This window comes from Thunnus thynnus, chromosome 6 (assembly GCF_963924715.1).
Source record: "Thunnus thynnus chromosome 6, fThuThy2.1, whole genome shotgun sequence".
NCBI classification, from domain to species: domain Eukaryota; kingdom Metazoa; phylum Chordata; class Actinopteri; order Scombriformes; family Scombridae; genus Thunnus; species Thunnus thynnus.
Genome location: NC_089522.1, coordinates 13974288 through 13998180, shown reverse-complemented (window position 1 = coordinate 13998180; position 23893 = coordinate 13974288). Strand labels below are relative to the sequence as shown.

Here is a 23893-nt window from a genome sequence, read left to right as displayed (position 1 = left end):
GCAACCTTTGAGAGAAAAAGGAACAAAGTAAAAGCATTTCAGACAGATAATGCTCCTTACATCTTTATCTTTCACCGTTCCTTTGAAGCTCTGGTGAGGAGGAAGCCTGACACAGGCTACTGCACAGTTTAATGGCAGGTCTTATCCGTGTGACATCTCATATCCATAACTCTTTGTTATAGTCCATTACAAAGGAAGCCGTCAGTTCAGTTAGGAGAATATACCTCCGGCTCCGCAGGGGAATAGGCTCTGTAGAAGAGGCTAATGTATTTTAATTCTTGCAGCCTTTAAGGCGATACAGGTCATTTTTGATCATTTTGGGAGGTCCAGGCAGACTTCAAGGGATCTTTTAGAAAGGAGCGTTCAAGTTCACCTTTTCAAACCAGTTATGTTTGAAACCCCGGTTCAACATCATTACACTGTCATGTGCAGTTTAGGAGATAAGGTGGGAGCTTCTAGTGAGGATTTGCGGTGGACATTTATCAACAGAGTAATTCATTTCTAAGGATTCAAATGTGGTCAGGAAACTGTTTTATATCCAGGGTTGAGAGGCAGTATCAAAAATTGGTGGAATATAATTTGATCAAATTGGCATGACCTTTCTGACTGAAGAAAATAACTGTAGATGGATTTTCTACTGTAGCTCGAGGTGAAGCTGTTTTTTGCTTTGCGTCCATCAAAAATATCAATAACAAATTTCTCCCACAAGCACTGAATGTTTACCCAGCATTATAGCTTCTTTCTTTGACAACAAATCCCAACACATGGCAATGATCTTACTCTAGCTCTGTCATCAGAATGTAAGTCTTAACAACTGTTTCACATCATGAAATATTAATCTGTGCTCACCAAGCTTAATGGTTATTGCTTATTTCTAATACCTTTGATAACACCAGGCCAAATTAATTATTAGTTCAGCAAGCAGTGGCTGTCTTGTTAGCTCAGGGGAATTCATTTTTGGCTGGACCAGCCACGGACCAGCCCTATGACCCCAAATGTCTGTCCGTCACTGACTTACTGACAGACTGATTGACTGAGTGATAAAGTTAGTGGCCCAGTGTTGGAGTTTCCCCATTGGGAATGTACGTCCTCATGGGGCGTTTACAGCGGAGCCCCCTGAGGACATAATAGAAACTGAGCACAGTTCACTCTCATGCGCACAGTCCCAAAATAAGTTTCACACGGAGGCTCCGACACTGATAGGAGCACCAACCCGCGGATACAAAGAGATGCGACGGATCCATTTTACCAGCCTGCATGGTGGCTAGCAGCTACTAAGCATGGCTAGCAATGTTAGCATAGCTGTGCCATGCTGTGTATGGCTCATAAACTGTATAAAAAAAAGGTGCAGCTGCGGTGTTTCCGGTTTAACAGCACTGTGCTGGCAGGTGACAGGTGTGTTTACGGTGTTTGATTGCTCACGGTGCAGATTTAAAGTCACACAGCTGGTGGACTGTTAGCCTAGCATGCTAATCCTACGTAATCATATGGATGAGACCATATGTTCACAGACATCTGCAGATAGAGACAGATGAAAGCAGGGGGAGTTAACAGATGATTAGAACAGTTAAAATTGAAATAAATTCTCTTTCAGTCAAACATCCCAACATAAGTATTGTTCTTGCTACTGCATTTATACCCTTTTTTGACTCAAATGTTTGTGATATGCTACTTCAGTACACCTTAACAACAAATATTGGGGACACTACAGAAAATTGCAGGTGAACATTTAATATCCAGGAATTCACATTATAGACACTGACTATCCTTGTAACCAATTGGCCATCATTTCACACATTGACCATATACCGTCATATACTAGGTTTTGACCTAGTCTTGTTAACAGTGTGATATTTTATTGATCCCAGTAGGGATTTTTTCTTCATGCCTGCCCCCTGTATAGAGATCAAAGCTGGTAGAGACTCAGTGTTGCTTAAGAACATCTCAGCGAGGCAGATTCTTGACTTCAATGTGACAACTGAAGGACAAACCTGTCCCTCCTCTACTATTATTTTTATTGTTTAGAGATATACAACAGAAGTGTCATGTATATGCCTGTATTGATTTTGTGTTCTCCAGTGTGTTGTCACCACCGCTGCAAGCATATAATGGAAATATTTTATCAAGGATGGGTAATTTCAGTGTGATTTGTCATTATGACCCTTAGTTATTAATCATTTTTCTGTCCCTTTGATGTTAACAAGTTCTTAGACACTGGACCCCCAGCTGAGAATATTTATAAGATCTATTTTTGCCTTCTCTAATACTCCTCAGTGTCAACAAGCGTTTTGGACATTTGTATCATCAAAACACTGTTAAAATGTGTTAAACTGTGACAAGAGGTTCAGTCGATATTTTTATGCATTAGGGAACACCACAAAGACAGACATGAGGTGGTGTTTTTTTCCCTGCTTGTCTGATTTCTATTGTTTTCCCCGAAATAAAAGGTTTTTAGCAAATAGATAGTAAGACAATGTTGTCTTTGATTACATTAGAAGCCTTTTTTTTGTAAATCACAAACCATTCAGGTTAAATTAAGCTAAATTAAGACACCTAATTCAGCAATAATTAATAAAATGAAGAAAGACAATACAGCTATGTTTTACACAAATACAGTGTAATGCCGAGTATTTAGGCTGTATTTATTTCAGACTATTTACATTGAACGACAGTGAATTTAAAAACAGTAAATACTGTATCCTCAAAGCATGATTGAAGCACTGGGAAACATTTTTAAATGACACATAACAGAAGGAGAATGCAGGAAGTGAGCAAAAACTTCAGTCACGCTGTCTTTTAAGGGATGTGATAGATTCCCTCCAGTTATTACAGAAATCAAAGGAGAGAGAACAAAGAAAATGTGTTTTCTAAACCAGTTAGAGAACAGGAAAGACAAAAGGATCAAACATGAACATTAGGTATGAAAAATAAATAATTTAGTGATGCATTATATAAAGCCAGTATTAGTGATATCTGATAATATTTTGATAAAATAAGGGTTTGAAATGAGTGGTTCTGTAGCATTATTTGCACACAGAACACATGAATAGACATTTTTCATCAGGGTATTTTGTGCAGCATGTGGCTAGTTTTTCACTAAGGCCAAGGAATGAATTTTTATTAAAAACCATTTATTTCTTTATTGTGTGCCTCAGTCACCTGTCACCCTGACATTCATTTCACTTTTACTAAGTGTTTGGTCGTCCCAGGGTTGTGTGAAGTTCACCAAACAAGTTTCCCACTTAAATGTTTTTCTTCTTGTATCCTCTATCCTTGACTCTGGTCAAAATCTACTAAAAACTGGGCAAAATGAATGTCATTATGCATATTCCTCACAAGTTCTCTTTGCACATGTTTGCTGCACATACTTTATACAAGGCCTTGTTGACACCAGCATGCTTTTAAAGACCTCACCCCTACAATCAACACTCTTGGAGGCAGCATCAACGTTACTTAAGTTTAGTTTTTCAGCTTTGAAATTTGTCCCCTCATGTTACTCTGCCAGTACACAAAATAACTGACAAAGTAGTTCATGATTCATAATTATGGTTTAAAGTTAAAAGCACAAATGATGATGAGCTGTGATTGTTTGAGTCAAAGAAAGTGCAAGTGAGTGAAATGAGAAACTAAGATTATAGATTAGTTTAATTGTTGCTATGAGATGAAACAGTTCTTGTCTGATGAAGTTAAAACGTGAAAGATAACTCTTCAGGGACTGGAAGCATGAAACGCTTTATTCAAGCAACACCTTGATGCTGACTTCTTTCATATTTGGTTTGGTGTCACTCCAGCACCTTGTTTACTGGTATTAGCAGTTCACTCTCTCTATCAGATGAAATCTGTCAGGCTTGACTGATGACGCCAGCAGCTTGTGCAATCTGTTCTGGAGGTTCGACTTCCTTTTATTACCACACAACCAGGCAGGTCAAATTTGTTATTCTGCTGCTGAAATTTCATTGACATATACAAGAATCAATTGGATCAATTCAAAGAACTGGTTGGGTTGGATCTTTATTTTACTTTTATTTTTGTCTCAGTGCATCAAGACATAAGAATATATAATATAAAATGATTATAAATACTGGTAGTAGCAGTAGGGAGTAGTAGTTGTTTTTTGTAGTTTTAGGCTCTATTTATTAAAGCATATATTACATTAATCCAGGTTAGAAATTACAGTTATTATTATTACAGTATAATTACAACATATGGAACTCAGTTATCTCATGGTTAAATTCATTTATTTTGGGCTTTTATCTGATTTACTGAAAAAAAGGCTTTGGCATTACGCTGCATTTCCGTCCTTACTTAAAAGTGCATGTAAGGTGAGCTTTCTAAAACATCATGTAGCACTGAATGCAGGAGTGCTGGATTAACTGTGTTAAAATGAATATTTTAGCTTCATGTAGTGCAGCGTTTGGGATAACCGGAGTTGTTTAGGCAACAGGCCAGGAATTTCGAAAATCATGTTCATGTTCAATTATGTCTGTGTATTTATGTCTGCTGAAGCAGTATTTCTCCTATTAACAATTAAGATACACTTATACAGTATGAGTAGATCTACCGTATAGCATTCATTCATTGATATCACCGAGAATTCAAAATGAGATTCTCCTCTCAAGTGATCTTGCTGTGTTCTTATCAAGTCAGTGGTGAGAAATCAAACTGTAACTCCTCACGCTGGGGTTCTCCGTATGTCACGCCAAAGCACAGGGAGCCAATTAAAAGTCACTGAGATAAATTCCACACTAAAGTTAAACTGCTTGAGGACAGTGGACTTGCTCATTTAGAATAGATTTTATGCACTTTGAATATATGTAAAATGACACCTATGCAAGCTTCCATGAGTAGAGCGGTATTTCAGTTTAACTTTATTACTTTATTACCAACACTGATGAACCGTGAACAGGCCTTACAAGGTGATGAATATACTCATACACTGTATCTATGTATATGCTGTTTTTACCCACAGAGTTACTGTGATGGATAGCGGAAGCCTACGTATTTCCAATGTTTCTAAAATGGATGCTGGACTCTACACGTGTGTAGCCAGAAACCAGTTTGGAGTAGCAAGCAGTGCTGGCAGCCTTTTGGTTAAAGGTAAGATACGACTGTTTATTACCTTGTCTCGGTTTCAAACATCAGCCCTGGTTGTTTTACTGTAAACCACAGCTGGATATTGCTGGATGTGTTTATTGACTATGTTTATATGTATACTAAGATTCCACTATTATTCAGAATATGACAATATTCTGAATTTGATACATGTCATGTAAACAGCATATTCTGAATGTAGCATTTTCCAATTAAGACAGGTGGGATATGCTGATATTATTCGGGTTTTAGGAGCATCCTTTAGACATGTATACAGTGCATTCGGATCATGCATCTCAGTTGGGGTTTTTACCACAGTTTACGAGCTCTGTGTGTTGTAAACAAACCAACTAGCCAACAGTTTGCAAGGCTGGGATAGAGAAGCATGACGGGCTGGTTGTGTAATGCACTCCTGCACAGGAAAAATGACATATGCTGGAGCAAGAAGGCAGACAGAGGAGAGGAACGAGAGGAGAATGGAGAGCTGTTCAGGGTGGGTTGGAAAAACAGAGCGTGCCTTCTCCACGACGGGAACGGAGGGGATTGGTTATTATCCTGACATGCAGCCATGGACTGACGGTGATGACTCGGTGTGATGCACCAAAAACACTCAGCAGTGTAGTTAACATCATGGGACAACCTTGGTGCTGGATGTGCCTGTATCTATAAATTTATAATATCAGTCATATCAATATAGCTTATAAATATCAGGCAGCAGCTCATGTTTTTCACCTCACTGGTTTACTTCACTGCCTGCGGACATCTTGCGAATCCCGTTCCCACTGGAGCAACTCTGAAAACACTCTGCATGTAAACGGGAATATTAGTGGAATATTCATTTTCATTAGCCATGTAAACAGCTTAGTAGGAATATTGTCTTTTTCAGAGTAAGGGCAAAAACTAGAATATTTTGTGCATACAAATGTAGTCATTGTTTATTTTATCCTCATTAGTTTTTACCTTGGCAACAACTGCTCTTGTACTACACATACATGATACAATTACAGCAATAATGGCTATTTTTTTAAGACATCATTACATCAACGCCTAACATATGATATGCAAAACATTAACAGGTTGTATGCTTTTTGTGGCATATTTTAAGAATGAACTACTGTAATGTAACACAAATCAACATCAGGACTTGTACAGATTTTGTTATACAGCTTTTGTAACAAACTAAAACATCATTTCTGGTTGTCAGTATTTTGGAGGAACACAGAACAAATTATCTGGAAGTCTGCACAAGAGCTGTGAGACACAACCGACCAGTGTTGCATTTTAAATTAACCAGCACTGTACACTTGATGAAGCAGAGTCGTTATAAAGACTAGCCTTCCTCTTACCTGACAGATATACAATCCAATTAGTTGATTGGCAGTGGTTGGAGGAAGCGAGACATGAGGCTCATTGCATTCATGTGTCTCAATGTTTAATTCATATTTTTTTGCACCGTGGCTCGTAGCCATGCTCGGTTTGTTTAAGATTTCAATCCATTTAAATCACACACTTCTGCAGTGCAATGAATTTTCTAGGTCTTTCTAAAGAGCAGAGTCAACAACAGTGCTCTATTAAAATGCCTTTTGGTTATTCCTCTTCACAGGTTTTTTGAATTGCAAATTGGTTTGCACAGAGGCCCAATTTTGCTTCCCCCCCCCCCAGCCTCTTTACATCTACGAATGGAACTGTTATACTGTAAATATATATGTGTGTATTTATAATATTGGTCAGAGGGGGAAGGTAAATTATATATTTACTCAAGGACAGTACTGCTCTCAAGTATTAATCTGAGATACTACACAAGCACAATATTTGCAGTAAATAATAAATACTTCTCCTGTTGATTAGGGCTGCAATAGCCATGTAAACCATTTTTCAATTAATTGATCAATGCTTTACTCTATAAAATGTCCAAAAATAGTGAATAAAGCTCATTACAGAGCCCAATGCAACATTTTCAAATTTCTTATTTTTGTTTGTACAGAAGTCCATAACTAGTATAAAACGGAGAAAAGCAGCAAGTCCTCAAATTTGATTCAAATTTGAATTGTTGTTTAATGACTCAGTAAATGATTAATCGATCAAATGATCAAAGTTAATTCAATCGATTAGAAAAATTATGACAGTAAATTTTCTGTCAATTGAAGATAAATCAACAAGTCTTTTCATACTTGAATACATTTCATGATTAGTACTTGTTTACTACTGAAATAAAACTGTGAATGTCAAACAAAGTGAGGTAGTGGGTCAGCCAGTTATCTTTGGGCTTAACGGGGTAGATCATCATGGTAACCGATGCTGCATGGCAGGTTAACTTTAGAGGATCAGATCAAAACCTGTCAACAGCTCAACTTCTGACCATTCAGCTCAGTTGAAAGTTAAGTCATCATTCCTACAGTATAGGATCCTCACCTGGACAAAAGTACTGTCTGAACAATAAAATGATAAGTAAGAGCGATTGATACTTTAATAGTCATAGAATCATTGTACTGTTCAAGGCTTTCCTGGGTGCACTCTGGGTTTAAAAAGAAAAAACTTGAATGAGGGGCAAATTCGCAAAGAATGAATTGCGGCCGCTGATACCACCGTGAATTGTGTATCATCTGCCCCGTCTCAAGGTCCAATTCACAAAAGATAAAGGGCTAATGATATGACGCCACAAACATGCCCTTGAAGTTTTGCAGCTGAGTGCAATTTGCTCTTGTTTTGCATCTGATTGAGTGAGCAGAGTGGTCTCCAGTGTTTCAGGCTTTTCTCCACATTTCAGCACACATGGTCCATAATGAAAACTGCATAGAGCACAAAATCCTCAAATTGCGTGTCTTTAATTAGAAGAAGTGCGCACACACAGAGCTCTCCACAATCGCAAACCAACTTTCATGTATTTTGCTGCTTTTACTTCTTTAGTATTTCACATCTATAACATAATCTCCTGAAATGTCACATGTCAAAATACAGCCATTAATGTGACTCAGGCAGGTCTAAAATGTGTTATATTAATGTCTGAATCTCACAGTAATGTTGTTCAGGTGTCATTGAATGTATATGTATGGATTTCGCAGAAACATCAGTACTGATGTTCTGCTTGGTGCCCACAGCTGGCAGCAGCAGTACACAGCAGCTGAAACCATAAGTGCGTCTTCAAACTGAGAAAGAGGCTGTGCGCATTTATGCACGCGACACAGCAGCGGTAACTTCATTAACACGGTCATCGGTCAGGATGTGGCGGTTATTAATGTTCTGTGTTCTGCTACACATCAGGTCAGCTGTTACACACAGACTCCAGGTTTATACGGTGGAATTGTTTGTGATAAAGCCGCCCTTATGGATGCGCTGTCAGGACATTTTTATTTTTAAGTAGCTGAAAGTCCCGATAATGTTACCACCCCATATCCATTTGATCCCCCCAATGTCTGACTAAAGATTTTACCCTTGATATCATCCAGTATCAATTCAATATCATTTAATGCCTCACAACCTTGAAGATTTGAAGAGATAGAGAGAGAGAGAGAGAAAGAGAGAGAGAGAGAGAGAGGGAGTGAATGCGCTTCATTAACCACCAACTCTCTGAAGATGCTAATAATTTCACTCTGACTGCATGTGGCTATTAGTGCTTATCTTTTTGAATAGGACTGTTTTTGCAATGAGGCTCATTTGCAGAGAAAGGAGCAATTTTTGCACCAAATGAATGCATATTATCTCATTTGCATATGTGCAAATAACAAAGGAGCACCAAGATGCTATTTGCTTGGCAGCACAGTTTGGGGTGCATTTCAACCTTTGCGGGTGCCTTGTGAATTACATGGTTTCTTTTTGTCTCATTTGCACAGGTTTAGTGGTCACAAAAGCCGCACAATCCTTTTGTGAATTTGCCCTTGAGTGATAGTTTACTAGCCTGACGCACCAGATGGTTTGTTACACAGAACCATCTGAGAACTCATCCCTGCAAACTGTTTGGAAAAGGGCGGGCACTTACAAAAAAAGAAAAAACTTGGCAGGTGATTGGATGAACCATCTGTCTATTACTGTCTATTACCGTTTTACCTTGTGAGGCAGCTGGATTCGCAAGATCATGAGATCATACAAGAATCCTCATAGGACGCTGATTGGTCCGAACCACAAGTGGTTAGGACACAAGTGCATAACTTGAAGCCTGACAAGATGGATTCTCGTGATGTTGTGATCTTGGGAATCCAGCTGCCTCTCAAGGTAAATAGTTTACAACACTAAATACATACGCATTTACATACTAAATACTATTCTAGCTGCATTTAATTGCGCAAAGTTTCCTTTTCCCTTTGACTCTTATTGCATCAGTGCAGCTCAGAATGACATATTTGGAAATAAAACTACATCCTCTGTTGTCTTTCATAAGAAAAATTATCCTCACTGTAAATTAGCTTCAGTTATTATAAATTCAACATTTCGGTCACATGAACTTCATTAGGCATGAACTCCTTTTTCTCTTCTCTCTGCCTTGGCAGCATGAGCACACTTACATTACTTACCTTTTTTCTGTGCATTTCATATTCATAATACTTTGTTCATCATCAAACAATAAAGCAAAGAGTACTCTCCACTAAATACATATGTAATAATTCTGAGACTTATTTCTGGCCTTACTTTTGATATTTGCAAATTATTTCTAATGTTTCTATATTAGATGCTAGATAATTATATTATTATATTGTAACATCTCTCTTCATTGAATATTGCTCTTTCGTTTCATGTTTCTGATGATGTCGCTTTTACTTGACAATGCCACATCTTTCACATGAACCTACTCGTAGCTGGAAAACCCAGAGATAACAGAGCCAGATGACACCTGCTTCATGATACCGGTAGTCCCAGGTCAACAATGTCAGGGTCAGTGAGGCGAGGTAGCCCAAAGAGAGCCAGACTAAACTGAACTTTCTTCTTTGTACAGGCTCCTGGTCCTCAGGATTCTGAGCACAGCTTGCTTTCTATCCTAATGTCTAGTTAATTGCAGTTAATTGCATTTAACCCGGCTTCCCAAGTGTAAATCATTCCTGCAATTCCACCAGGAGTTGATGTCAGCTTCCACTTCATCCCAGACGTGTTATTTTGGCTTAACTGAATCACAAGCGTACTATTAAGGTTTAATTTCTTCAGAATGTGGATGTTCAGACATAACAATACATCCTATGCTCATTCAAATAGAAACATTAAAATCTAGGTTATACACTCTCTGATCTGTACAATAAAAAACACTCTTTATGGTTTACAGAATGAGACTTGTCATGCACAGAGCACGCTGTAGGGAATGAGGGAGCCAATTTGTGATTTTCCTTCCAGTATTAGCAGGAAATGAGCGTGACAGCTTTGCTATCGGAGGCAGAAAGTTTTGCCCCTCTCATTTTGGCATCCAGTGCCGAACTTTCCTAAGACTCACCTGGAATGCACTGCCATGACCAGTCAGTTCTCCTTAGGGGGTGCAAGATAAACAAGCTGGCTTGTTTTGACAGAGCTGAATATAGACCTTTACTCCCCCTGACATGCTGCATTGGCTTGCCTGTCCATTAGATGCTTATGACATGCATGCATAATTCACAGTGGATTGGTGTATGGGCCTCTCAGCCTGTACTATATTCTCTGCACCACACTGCTGTTGAATGAGACACCCAACTGAGACAGACCAAAGATTATGCTGATGTGCACCACGCTGAGGATGAAATAGGATGGCTTTTTGTCTCGGCACAAACAGAGCCAAATTATAGACTCGGATCTGACCTGCAGTAATGGCTGAGCTTTTCATTTTGTTTGTTTATTTTGCTTCTTCGTTGTTGTTGCTTAATGATACATATAAGACCATGCTCTGATTTATGAAAGTTAAAGAAAGAGATCCGATACAGGCCCACTGGTAGACTCAAAAGTAATTTATCTTGAGAGCCTTTGATAATGTTTGGCTAATATCTGAGACTGTATTTGGTGCAACTTGTTTTTGAGTCTGGCATGTTTTTGCAATTATTTCTCCATGTTCCGGAAATAAAAACAAGTCAGCTGAAAGAAGTGGATCACTATTTATACAGTAGATACACTGAACCGTCTGCAAAACAGTACATCTGCTCTAACAAAGGAAAACCACTCTGTTAACATCCACCTCTAACTTGGTGCTCCCTGTTTCCAGACCCAACCGTGATCACTAGTCCAGCAGGGCATCTGGATGTGACTGTGGGTGAGAGCATTGTGCTGCCCTGCCAGGTATCACACGACCCCACACTGGACCTCAAGTTCACCTGGTTCTTCAATGAGCAGCTCATCCACTTTGGAAGTCACGGGGCTTATTTCGAAAAAGTTGGTGGGGTAAGTGCATCCGTGTCTTTAGATTATTGGTGTCTCTGAAGGAAATATGATACGGTATGTTGCAGGCTGCATGTTGAGCTTGGACACCCCTTCATATCACAGTTAAAACTGTGTGCTCCAGAAATCTCACTCACACACACACACACACACACACACACATACACACACACACACACACACAGATATTTCTGAATTCTGAGTTCTTCAAATGACCTTTGAAGTATTTATTATGGCAGAATAACAGAATATTTCTGAAGTGCCAGCCAAGTAACTTTTCTTGAGATAAAAAACCAACTATTTCTATATCCTTTTGACAATCTTCATGTTTCCACTTGAATGTGGTGAATCTGACTTGACAACTAAAAAAAAGCTTGCTGCGAGCATCTGAGGACAGGCTTAAAGCAAATTCATACGTGAATAGTTTCACACTTTATATTGCTTCTTTCTTTTACATCGATAAAGTTTTACACATACACAGTAGTTTAAAGTGATTCCTAAGGAAGTGAGCCATTTAAGTGATCATTAAAACATTTATAGGTTTTTTTCTCCTTACAGCTCAATTTTAGGCAAATCTTTTAAGGAGCAAAGAATTTAATGTTTGTTGATGATTAATCATACCGATGATTTTTTTTTTTTTTGCCTGAACAAGAGGGCTCTATGTTTGCATGTTTTGCCTGCTAATAACACCGTCTCCATTGACAAAAGCAGCAACCAAGGATTTCATTATGCAATGCTCATTCATGCATTACATTTGATCATCTAACACCAAATATGTTTCTCTTTTAATTAGGAAAAGCAATTATGAGGTCTTGGCTTCTTTATCTCTTCTTGTTGTTCTTTGCTTTCTGCGCGATCATGAACAACAACAAGAGCTTTATAATTGCATGTTTCCCTGCATTTCATCTCTGCACCAAACCTCTGCATGGTGCTGACATGTTGTAGAAGGGAAAATGGTGACATATTAATGCTGAATGGTCGTGTTATTTAAACTTGCAGATGTTTTTCTTTTGGAGCAGATCCTGACATGCTTTTCACTTTTGATGAGTCTGCTGTGAACACAAGAAGAGTAAAGCTTGTAACATACAATAGTATCATGAGTCATTGATTTATAAGGTCATCAGAAATTTGCTACTATCCAGGTACAGGTGCTGTCCTAAATGTGTATATCCCAGTGCACTTTTTACACCTGCAGCGATATTTCCTAAATGTTTAGATCTTTATTACAGATTGAGATTAAATACAACACAGTGCTGAGTAAAAATCTGTTTTAATAAGCTGAGTGAGTCATATGAAATGGTAAAAGTTGTAATACTTTAAGGTTATAATATCATACCTTCAGTAAACAGAAGCAGCAATGCATTATTGCTCAGAAATGGAACAGAGAAATCAATTGATTCAAGCTGTTATTTTCAAATACTATAGAAACTATAGGACATATAGGTATTATAGAAATCTGACACAGGATATATACAGTTAAAAACCCTGTAGCAGCATCATCCAAGTCTGCTGTTAAAGAACATAGTGTATCCTGTAAGTGAACACCATGAAAACTGTATGCCTCCAGCAATATTTAAACCAACCAGTCTGTTGGATACCACTACCCCCTCTTGTTGAGTTTATAGCATTTTGCAGCACATCCTACTTGCATTTTTGTGGGGCTAATTGTTACTACCAGAACAGCAGTCGTGCTACTGTGAGAGCTGCACTTGGTGGAATTATTGATGAAATTATGGGACTCACAGTGTCTAAGTGTGACATTTTAAACATAGCAGTATAGAAAAAAATAAAATATACTTTTTCAACTGAAAGCTATTTGGCAACATGCAATAAGATGCTAAATGATCATGAAAACCTGCACTCTGTCATTTGGTGCGTCCCTGGACTTATGTTGTACATTTCTCATCCATAATGTAATAAATTAAATGCCAAAAGAAATCACTGTGACATTTCACTAGTATTCGCTGTCCTTTTACTTCATTTTGCAACTTTAAGATTCTGCCTTTTTACTGTTTTTCTTAAATTTTTGCTGTTGTTTCTTCTTAACTTCTGCACTGACAGCGCTCGGCTGGTGACATCATGATCCGGAACATTCAGCTGAGGCATGCTGGGAAATATACGTGTGCAGTACAGACCAAGGTGGACAGTGTGTCTATTGCCACTGATGTGGTAGTCAGAGGTAAGGATGAACCCTCACACCACATTATAAAAACTTAAACCTGTAAGTCAGATTTGTAGCTCTGCATTAAGCAGAGGAGTGTCTACACATAGTCACTGTAGCTGTGCAGTTGCTCTCAAACATTTAACTACATGTCAAGACTGTGGGGGCTATGGAAATACGACGCTGAGCCAGCAAGCACCTACAAGTTTCAGAAAAAGGCTCAAAAATCATCTCCATTGTAATATCACACAAAGCAAAGACAGTTTCATTACAAACCTTTTGCTTGCCAGGTTCTCGCTTCCTTTGACAGTGAACAAAAGTACTGTAGCTATTAATGGCTGCATGTCAGTAATCTTCTATTCAATTCTATTCGAGTTGTTTTTTGGACTGCATCTCAATAATCTTCTATTCAATCGTGAAACAAACATTCTCATTATGAGTTATGACACTATGTCACAAAGTGAGTAAAATAATGTGAACAGTCTTACTGTGGTGTATATAATTAAAGCATGATGGGGCCTGGTAATGTACAACACATATACCCCTTTATGGCATTTGCTCCCAACCTTTTTGGCTTCTCACCACTTAAAATAAACCAACATTGTCTCATCACAGGTTACATTATGTTCATGAGTTGTGAAAACTTTCACCAAGGAGTGATTTTCCATTAGAATATCTTTAAATTGTTGCATTTCAATCACTTTTAGAAGAAATCTAGTATTTCACTAGAGAAAAGCCAGAAAACAGTAACATAACTTTATGTAACATATTCGTGTTTTTTCTTCTTCTCACAACCCTTCTGATTTACTTTGCAAACCCCTGGAGTGAGTCTTATCCCCAGGTTTGGAACCACTGTAGTAGGCCATGTTATGATCCTTCTGTATTTCCTAAACTACAGTACAGTAAACTACATTTCAGAAAAACATATAATGAAATAAGAAAGATTACATTTGCCAGAATAAATCAATCTGCAGATTTTGCTGCTTTTTTAGATTTGTTTTTGTTCTTTTGTGCCTCCAACGTAGCAAACAGTTGAGTTTTGGATTAGTTGTAGTTCAATATTGCACACTAGCTTCAGAAAGTGTTAGCAGCTGTTTTCCTTTTTGAGATACTCTCAGCACTAAGCGCAAGCCACCCACTTTGATTTTCCGTTCTTCTGCCTCTTGTCTTCATTAATCTCTACAGTATACGTCATCCTGTGTGAGTGAGCTATGATTAATTATCCCTCTAGGTCCCCCAGGCCCCCCTGTGGACTGCCAGGTGACTGAGATGACAGAGACTACTGCTGCTCTGTCCTGGGGACCCGGGATGGACAACCACAGCCCCATCCTCAGCTACACCATCCAGGCCAGGACGCCCTTCTCTCTTGGGTGGCAGGCTGTTACCACTGGTAGGTTGGTTTCATCTGACAGTCTTTGTGTAGGTTATGCAAATGTGAAGTTTATTGAGCACATAAAATAGAAGCACAGGGGTGTGACTGGTATCCTTTTCAAACACCACATATGAAATGGCAGTAAATAACACATCATCAGCTTGGCTAACTTTCAGTGGCAGATCTTGCAGGGCTTTGATGAAAGGTTATTTCTGTGATGTCTCTCAGTTCCTGAGCTGCTCGGGGGGAAGCAGCTGTCAGCCACTGTCATTGACTTGAGTCCCTGGGTGGAGTATGAGTTCAGAGTCCTGGCAACCAACACCATAGGAACAGGAGAGCCCAGCAAACCCTCCAAAAAGGCCCGCACCAAAGAAATGCGTATGTATCAGAAGTCCCTTACATTTCCTCCGCTGCCAACACTGACAAAAATTGTTTTCAAATTATGCACATTATATGTAGACAGATCTTACTTCATCACAGCAATTAGATCCCTTCAAAGAACTTTATTGTACCAGTGAATTTCAGAGAATTCTCTGCTTCCTCAGGGCATACAGCACATGAATGAACCATTCACAACAAATATAATGATGCCAGGCAGCTTCAGTCCAACAGTTTCACTCGTGTGTGTTGAGAGGGAAAAATAAATCCTCTAAAGAAATATATATAATATATACAGTATGTTTGATTCAGACCCAACTGTTATAAAATTGAGTGGATTAAAAGGGATTTAAATTAAAAAAATAAATTACTCTATCCCCAGCCAAATGTATTAATAAGTAGAAAAATGTACATGCCTGTCCCTTAAGAGTTTTTTTTTTTACATAACTACACACACACATTCAGGCACATGCGACAATGAACACATATGCATAGATAAATATACATGAATATACACACAAAAACATTGATTTGCTTACACAAGAGAAACGGTTTCATAATGAACAACCCAAAAAAAGATCCTCATACCGAGTACATTGCAGTGTTTTACAGCATCATTAAAGGTACACTGAGCAGTTTTTAACTAACAGTAGCACTATGAAGCAACATTTTTTCGAGTGGGTCCCTTGTTTTGTTTTATTTTGTACACAAGGATGTATATGCACACATGTGAGTATTTAGAACACTTGATGTAAACAGAAAACTCCACAGTGCATAAGGTGTTTGGATTTGAAGTTTTAGGATCCGATATGCTACATTTAAGTACAAATTTAAGAAAAGTCTAACTCTTGAAAAATGTAGGACATGTTCAATATCAGCAGCTCTTTTCATATCATGGTGAGCAACAGAATAGTCCATATTTTCATTTTGAATGGCAGATACTTATACATTCATGTGTTGATATATATATTTGAATATACAAACAGTTCCCAGGGTGACTCCAGCCAGAGTGAATGGTGGTGGTGGAGGACGTTCAGAGCTTGTCATCACTTGGGAGGTAAACATGCATTTACATACATTACATGATTCTGTTTGTGTTTGTCGTTTGAGTGAGTGGTTCTGAATGTGTTTTTATTTATCTGCTATATACAAATACATACAGCACCAGTCAGTCACCACTTCCCGTCCACTTGAATGAGAAAATGTGTCCAAACTTTTGACTGATGCTGTAATTGAAATTGGTTTTAATAAAGGAAACACAATTTTCACACTTATATGAAAAGTACAATACAAACCTGTTAATGTATAGAAATTGATATCAAACACAACAGCCATGAAATATTGGACACTTAAATGCTCTCCATCTGTGTTTGGATAGTTTTATTTTTTTTTCTCAGTATAAAACCACTTAACCAGACAGTGATAAGTTCATGCAAGGCTTGCAACTACAGGATCATCCTCTAAGTGCCCATAGTGCATTTCTTTTAGGTATTAATATCTTTAAGATCAGTCATGCCCGTCTCTCTTGAATCATCCCTCTGAGTCATCTCATACCTCCTTAGCCTGTTCCTGAGGAGCTGCAGAGCGGTCCAGGTTTCGGCTATGTGGTGGCTTTCCGCCCACTCGGGGCACAGGGCTGGATGCAAGCTGCTGTCACGTCCCCGGACGCCTCAAGATATGTCTTCAAGAATGAGAGCATCCCTCCCTTCTCCCCTTACCAAGTCAAAGTCGGGGTTTACAACAACAAGGGAGAAGGCCCTTTTAGTCCAGTGACCACCATCTACTCAGCGGAGGAAGGTGTGTATTATTACAACGACTGTATATGGAAAGTGTCAGCTGATTTCTCTCTGGAAATGTACAGCAACACTAACACTGTCTCAGTGATTATACACTGCAACAATGAAGCATCAGACTAGTCTTATTTTATCAGTGTGTATTTTGATTCCAGTTTAATAATTTTCATTTATAAACACCCACTGCCCCAAAGCCAAACGAGTGGACAAACAACTCTATTAAACACTTGTCAATTTCAAATAACTGTCAATTGGGTCTTAAATCCTGGCTCCAAACACCTTCAAAGAATAAAAACATGTTTTCTCAGCCAGTGTTTTACAATGAGCAGTGTGGTCCTACAAGTTTGAACGGTTTTGTTTATTTCACATGAGAGATTTCTATACTCTTCTCACTGGTTTGAAGTGGGCAGAGCTCAGCTGGAAAATAAATTATGTCACATACTGTATGTATTTCCATGCACCAACTGGGATTCAGCAACATTAAAACCAAGATTTGATAACAGTTGTTGGGTTGTTTGCTCATGTTTAGAAACCGCAGTCAGTCTAATCTGATCAAACCACACACATAATGTCCTCATGATGCAGATCAGCTACAGTAAGTGCATGACTGATAAACCCTTAAAAATGTTTTTCTGAAATTTCTGAAGTGCATTTAATCATGACTATTTCGTTATAGAGAAATACTTCAGATTAAGATATAGATGTCTTGCAGCCAGTTGCAGGCAGCGTTGACCTTAGCAGGTTTCAGTTTGGCGTTAACACAAACAACAGAGCAACCTCTGCTTATCAGGAAAAGTTGGCCACCAAAACTAAAAGGTAATTATTTTTGCTATGCTCAAGGCTTGTTGTAAAAACAAAACTCTCCATAAAATCTGAAAGGTTATCCTACAAACATGCTATTATTATTTATTTTGTCTTATAAACATGCACATGAGTCACTGTCACAGCAGGAAAATATTTTGTTTCTGCAAAGTATTGAATTAGTCTTTTTTGACAGTGAGATCATTTAGAAGAGCTCAAAACCCCTTCAGTTGTTTAACAGAAATATATTTTCTTGTGTATGATACATGTACATGTTCCCAAGGACATAAGAAGTTTAGATGGGTACCTCTACATTATTATCACAGTTTCTTTAACAAAAAATATAGGTTCTTTATTAGTTAAATATATTTGTGCTGTCACAGATACCGCTGCTGAGGAGTTAAGCATATCACACTTTTGAGTGATACAAATTCCAGTGAAAAACATTTTTTACTCATCACACAACAATGGCGCTACAGTATATTTATTAAGTCTTACTGTACATGTGGGTGTAGTGAATACATGTCTTCTTCCTTATGCTGACTATTCTGTGTGCATTTCAGAGCCTAGCAGAGCTCCAGGGAGGCTGAGGGCGAAGAGTGTATCAGCATCCGAGGTAGAGGTCACCTGGAAGCCGCTGGCCTGGAGCAACAGCCGCAGACGCATCCTGGGCTATGAGGTCAAACTAACACATGCCCACACAATAGGAACTGTACAAACATAGTGGACAGTGCCAACAGCTAGTGGCATTATATTTGTGTTTTCATTGGAAAACAATAGGATGACCTTTTTGTATTTCTGTTTATATGATTATTCATTCACGAAGTAAACCGCAGTATATGAGCATGGTGAAGCCCTCCAGGATTCATGCCCACAAATGCAGAGTTATAGATACAAGTATTAACAGTTACATGCAGGCTGAAAAAGTGATATCTGTGTATCTGCTTTTAGTTGCGGTACTGGGGTGAGAAAGAGAAGCAGGACACAGCCAGTGTGATTAGGACGGTGGGGAATAAAACTTCAGTACTCATCAGGGATCTGGAGGGCAGCAGTATCTATTACATGTCCCTGAGGGCCTATAACAGCGCTGGAGTGGGTCCACAGAGCAGCATAGTCAATGTCACTACCAAGAAACCACGTAAGGACTCGTATTACAACACAGAGCTGGCAAACGACTGTGTACTTTTGTTTGTTTTTCTCTGACTTCAGGTGACTTAAAGATACCTTGTGGAGTTTTCTTGTATAACAAAAGTTATTTTTGACATTCATCAAATTGCATTGTGTATAGCTAGTTGAGGCCTAAAACATCCATTTTCTTCTTCATAAAACATTTGCACAGCTATTTAAAAATATTTTGAAACCTGCATTGTTTACATCCATATATATCGGCTTTCAGTCTTCTTCTTCCCTGCTTTTTTGTGGTGCGTTGCTTTGTTTCTTGGCATCTCACAACTAATAATAGTGTGAAACAGAGGGACGACATATGATAGATGTGGGAAATCTTTTAATAAATGCTAGTTTCATTTACCTTCACACCAAGCAGTTTTCCCATGTAGACCTAGCTGGCAATTGATGAGCTGTTTCCAGCCGTGATAGTGTCGCCTAAAAACATAAGCTAAAACATGGCACCACTAGTGTTCAGAAGCTCTACAGGGTACCTTTAACTTTCAGACAGATGTGTAGCATCTTACATATACGCAGGCTACAAGTGTTCACCACAGTGATAATATATCTGTTACACATTCTTGCATGTCTCTTCTTGCTTCTTGTCTCCCAATCCATCCCCCTCACAAACAGTCAAACATGAGACTGCTCTCACTCCTACTCACATATTCCTAGAGTGTGTTTTGCGTGGGATGATAAACTATGCCCAGTTTATTATCCCACTGCTCATTCCTAACAGTGGGATAATAAACTGATAATGAGAAATATCCTTCATGCTGAGTTGGTTCTGGATTTTACTGTTTATTGACCAGTTGGCTTGTTGTTTTTCACCTTCCTCTTCCACTTCGCCCCCCTCCCAACCCCCGTCCTCCTTTAGCACCTAGTCAAGCCCCAGTCAAAATCATGTGGAACACATCCAACTCCAAGGTCATCCTGAAGTGGGACCAAGTCCACGCTCTGGAGAATGAGTCAGAAGTCACAGGATATAAGGTAAAAAAAAAAAAAGTAGAGAGTTTTACACTTCTGCAACAGAGTGCTTAAACTGGACTGGCTGAAGATGTGACGAGTGAATGGTTTTATAGATTGTAACGTAACAGAATGACAGACTGTCACTTGGTCCATTTACTCCATATGAGTACACTTTTCTTTTGTCAGTTTTGACAACGCTCATATTTGTGAATGCGCTCATTTATACCCTGATAATGAAGGTTAGATGCCTCTTTACTTTAGATGTTAGGCCAATAAGCACCTAAACCTCTCACAGTCTGGTTAACTGCATTTAATTTAGTACTTCAGCTACATAACTGTTAATGCAAAAATAAACAGCTTTTTGGATTGTTGCTTAAGGAGTCCTTGCAGCAAAAGACTATTGATCCATACATGTATAGTGTTCCCAGTTGATTGATTGTTATCTTGCCACATTTTGACGCTTCACTTATCATAGTGACATCGTTTAAACATGTTATGCAAAATACATATTTTAAGAATTACTTCAAGGATTGAATATCAGGTTGTTATGAATCTTCCTATCGGCCTAAAAAATAATTACAACGTTAAGAGAATGTATCGACAGTGAAATTTGGGTCTGAATCACCTGCAGTCGCTGCACATTATTCTCATTACTTTAAAGAGGTCTCCTGAAAGCGAGGTTTACTTTATGTTAATTGGGCCGGTGTATCGACAGAATAAATTCAAGCTGCAGCTGAACATCCTGGACTGACGCATCTATACTGTCCCCTTATTTCTTCTGCACCCTCTTTTCTGGTGATCCAACACAGTCGTTTGTAATTAGACTCATCATTGTTAGTTTCAGAGCCAGCATTTTACATCTCAAAGAGCTGTCTGAAAGAAACACGAGCTGGGAATCAGATTTTCTTTTTAATATATTGTCAAGAATCCCTTGGATTGACTTCAATGTCATGCCTCACATTGTTATCATCTTTCCCTCTCTGCTTCCTTTAGGTAATGTACAGCCAGGACAAACACAGCCGTCCCAGTGTGGTAGAGACCAACACCACCTCTTTGGAGTTGTCACTGCCGGTCAACCAAGACTACGTCATCCAGATTAAACCCTTCAGTGAGGGCGGGGAAGGCAGCAGCAGCCGCCAGATTACCATCCCCAAGATAGCAGGTGAGATAGTCCCGAGCCATGTCTCTATTTATGATGTGTCAGATAAAAAACATACAAATCCATTTCAGTGTGTGTGAGTGTTCTACATGCCCATACACTAGTGTTTAGAGCATATAAGGAATTATTTTCTGCTCTGAGTAGTGTAAAAAAAAAAATTGTTGTACCCACTTTTTACCCACAACTTGTCTACTTTTCCTCAACTTGACTTTCTAAGGTGACTTTGATGTGTGAACATATAAATAAAACAGAGTATGTTTGCAAACTAGCTTGTGAAAATTAGGTATTTCAGCCCTGACTCAAACGCGTGTTCTGTGGCTGCACTGCATTATGGTCTTTTGAGGCTGCTGTCTGTAGATAAACTGGTAGCTCTGACTCTTCAATGAGAGATTTTTCCCATTAAATGTTATGTAGAATGATGACTCTTCAAATAAACCTTTTCTCTTTGAAGCTAAGTATGAACTCTATGTTCACAGTTGTCTTAGATAGCTGTGAAATACTGCCTGTTATCCACAGACTGAGAAATATATATCATCAAACAACTAAATAGGCTTAGACATGCAAGCAATATTGCCAGTAGGTGGTTGTTCAAGCAGTGTTGAAGTCGTATAGGAGTGGATTTTTTCCTTTTAATCAAACTATGTCTGTTGCTGTGCCCACCTCACAAGTCTGACTCTTTTAAAGTCAGGTCGCCCCATAAGTGAGCACAAGGCACTAGTGCCATCTATTGATATATGTGTGCACTCACACCATACAGTAATCCTCTGTATTGGATGCATGTTGTAATTGGCTTACTGTATTCTTGTACTGTGATAATTTATGTAAGACCTTTACGTCAGAGTTTACACTAAAGCCACATTTGCAGTTTTTGTGTGAGTTCTGTCATAAATTTCTAGACCACACCGGACATATGGAATACAAGAGCATTAACACCTGTTGGATTCTGATTTGCTTGTGAATTTCAGGCTCCATAGCCATGGGTGCAGCTCCAGAGTCCTCGGCATTTCCCTTGGTCAACCTCGCAGCCCTGATCCTCACAGCAAGGAGTGTACTATGACAAACATCTGCAGGAACCAGGCGCTACAGCTGCTTATTAAGAGGAGAAACAGCAGGTCAGAGACAACAAGAGGCTGACAGCCGCATCCTCACCTGCTCCCTTCCCTACCCTACTGTGTCTTTCCTCTTCTTTCTACAAAGATCTCTTTGTGAAGAAGTCTCTTTTTTCCTCCACCTTTCTAAAGGAGTTACTGAAAGGAACTGGCTCTTTCAGAAGTTGCTTTTACGGAACTGAAAGGACACCGTGACTCGACTGCAGTCTCTTTGAAGATATTTTTTTTTCTTTGCTCTGTTCTAACTAATGGATATTCTCAAATAGTCACCTTGGAGGCCCGGTGGTGTGTGATGCACAATAGGATATGTCTATGTTTTCTCCGGGTGGACTGTGCAGGTTCTGCTAAACGGATATGTGTGTACCACTGGACTTTTCTTGGATGACGGAATTTTATCTATGGCTTATTGGAGATGGAGGAAACGTAAACACTGACATAGCTCATACCTAAATGAGGTTATATTTAAGCTTGGTTTAAGATGAGAAATGGTTAAAGTGGTTTCCCTCCTCTCTTTGGACTGTCTTTGGGAAAGTTTCTGCACTGTCTATGAAAGAAAACCAACTGTTACTAATCCCTGCCAAAAAAAAACAGGGAGCTAAGCCTCATTGCTTTATGACAAACCAGAGTTTGGGACCTTTGTAACTTTGCCTGGATTTTATTCATGCTTTTACGTTGCACCACATTACATCAAAACCTCAGAGTTGCCATGAAATGGACTGGAACCAAAGGTATTGAGCCAACAAGGTTTGATTCCACCTATTGTATCATTCTGAGAAAATTAGTGTACGCTCCTAAAATTCCTTCCATTGTAAACAGCAGACTTGTGTTGATTAATCGATGTCTTACCTTCCTCGCTCATCCATGATAAGTGCATAACAAAGTCACGCTGAGCAGTCACTGTATGTACACTGTATGTATGAAATCCTCAGGTCCCAAATGAGCCTTAAGTCTTATGATTATTATCCATGTTGTTATTGTTCAAGAGACGTTTTATTTATTTTCCTCCTTTGTTTATCCACATTGTATATTGGCTCACTCATACTATAATTTATGAATAAGTGACAGTATGCTTTGTTCAGATTTTTCACTTTTGTTACTTTTTAGATCATATTTTTGGGCGTTTTTGGGCTCAGAAACAACATGCCTTTCTCCTATGTCTTTCATGATGAGCATTGTAATACCGTACAAGTGGCAGTGATTACTGACTTTTCTAACATACCTTATTACAAAGTAGGGATGGTATTTTACTGTCAACTGCTGTTTGGCATGAGATTGGTCAGTGTACATACCTACGTTGCTTAGGATGTCTGAATGGATCGACCTGCTTTTAATAAACATAATGGCATTTTCCTCATTTCCTTCTTTGATGTCAGATAAGGCCAAAAGGTTGTGTATTTCTAATGTAAGTGCTGCTTCCTCATCAGGCTATGAAATTTGAAGTAAAGCTTTTACAAAACATGTTGGTTTAATTTTGACATTTTAAACAGGAGTTTGTGAAATTTCAGTTTGACAAGAAAAAATCTTAAGATCCACTTACTAGCTCTTTCTGGAGTTTGCAACCACATTTTACAGTTT

The 23893-nt window shown here is 38.7% G+C and overlaps 1 protein-coding gene across 2 annotated transcripts in view; it reads left to right on the top strand.

The window, feature by feature from the left end:
• cntn3a.1 (contactin 3a, tandem duplicate 1) overlaps positions 1-23668 on the top strand; it is a 78044-nt gene extending 54376 nt beyond the window's left edge. For both annotated transcript variants that reach the window (XM_067591910.1, XM_067591908.1), the window contains exons 12-23: positions 4970-5097; positions 11240-11415; positions 13474-13591; positions 14805-14963; positions 15174-15323; positions 16310-16380; positions 16886-17120; positions 18481-18596; positions 18869-19055; positions 19959-20071; positions 21044-21212; positions 22175-23668. In XM_067591910.1, coding sequence (XP_067448011.1) covers positions 4970-5097; positions 11240-11415; positions 13474-13591; positions 14805-14963; positions 15174-15323; positions 16310-16380; positions 16886-17120; positions 18481-18596; positions 18869-19055; positions 19959-20071; positions 21044-21212; positions 22175-22266 — 1714 coding nt within the window. In that variant the 3' untranslated portion in view covers positions 22267-23668. The remainder of the gene's footprint in view (positions 1-4969; positions 5098-11239; positions 11416-13473; positions 13592-14804; positions 14964-15173; positions 15324-16309; positions 16381-16885; positions 17121-18480; positions 18597-18868; positions 19056-19958; positions 20072-21043; positions 21213-22174) is intronic.
• Positions 23669-23893: the final 225 nt, after the last annotated feature.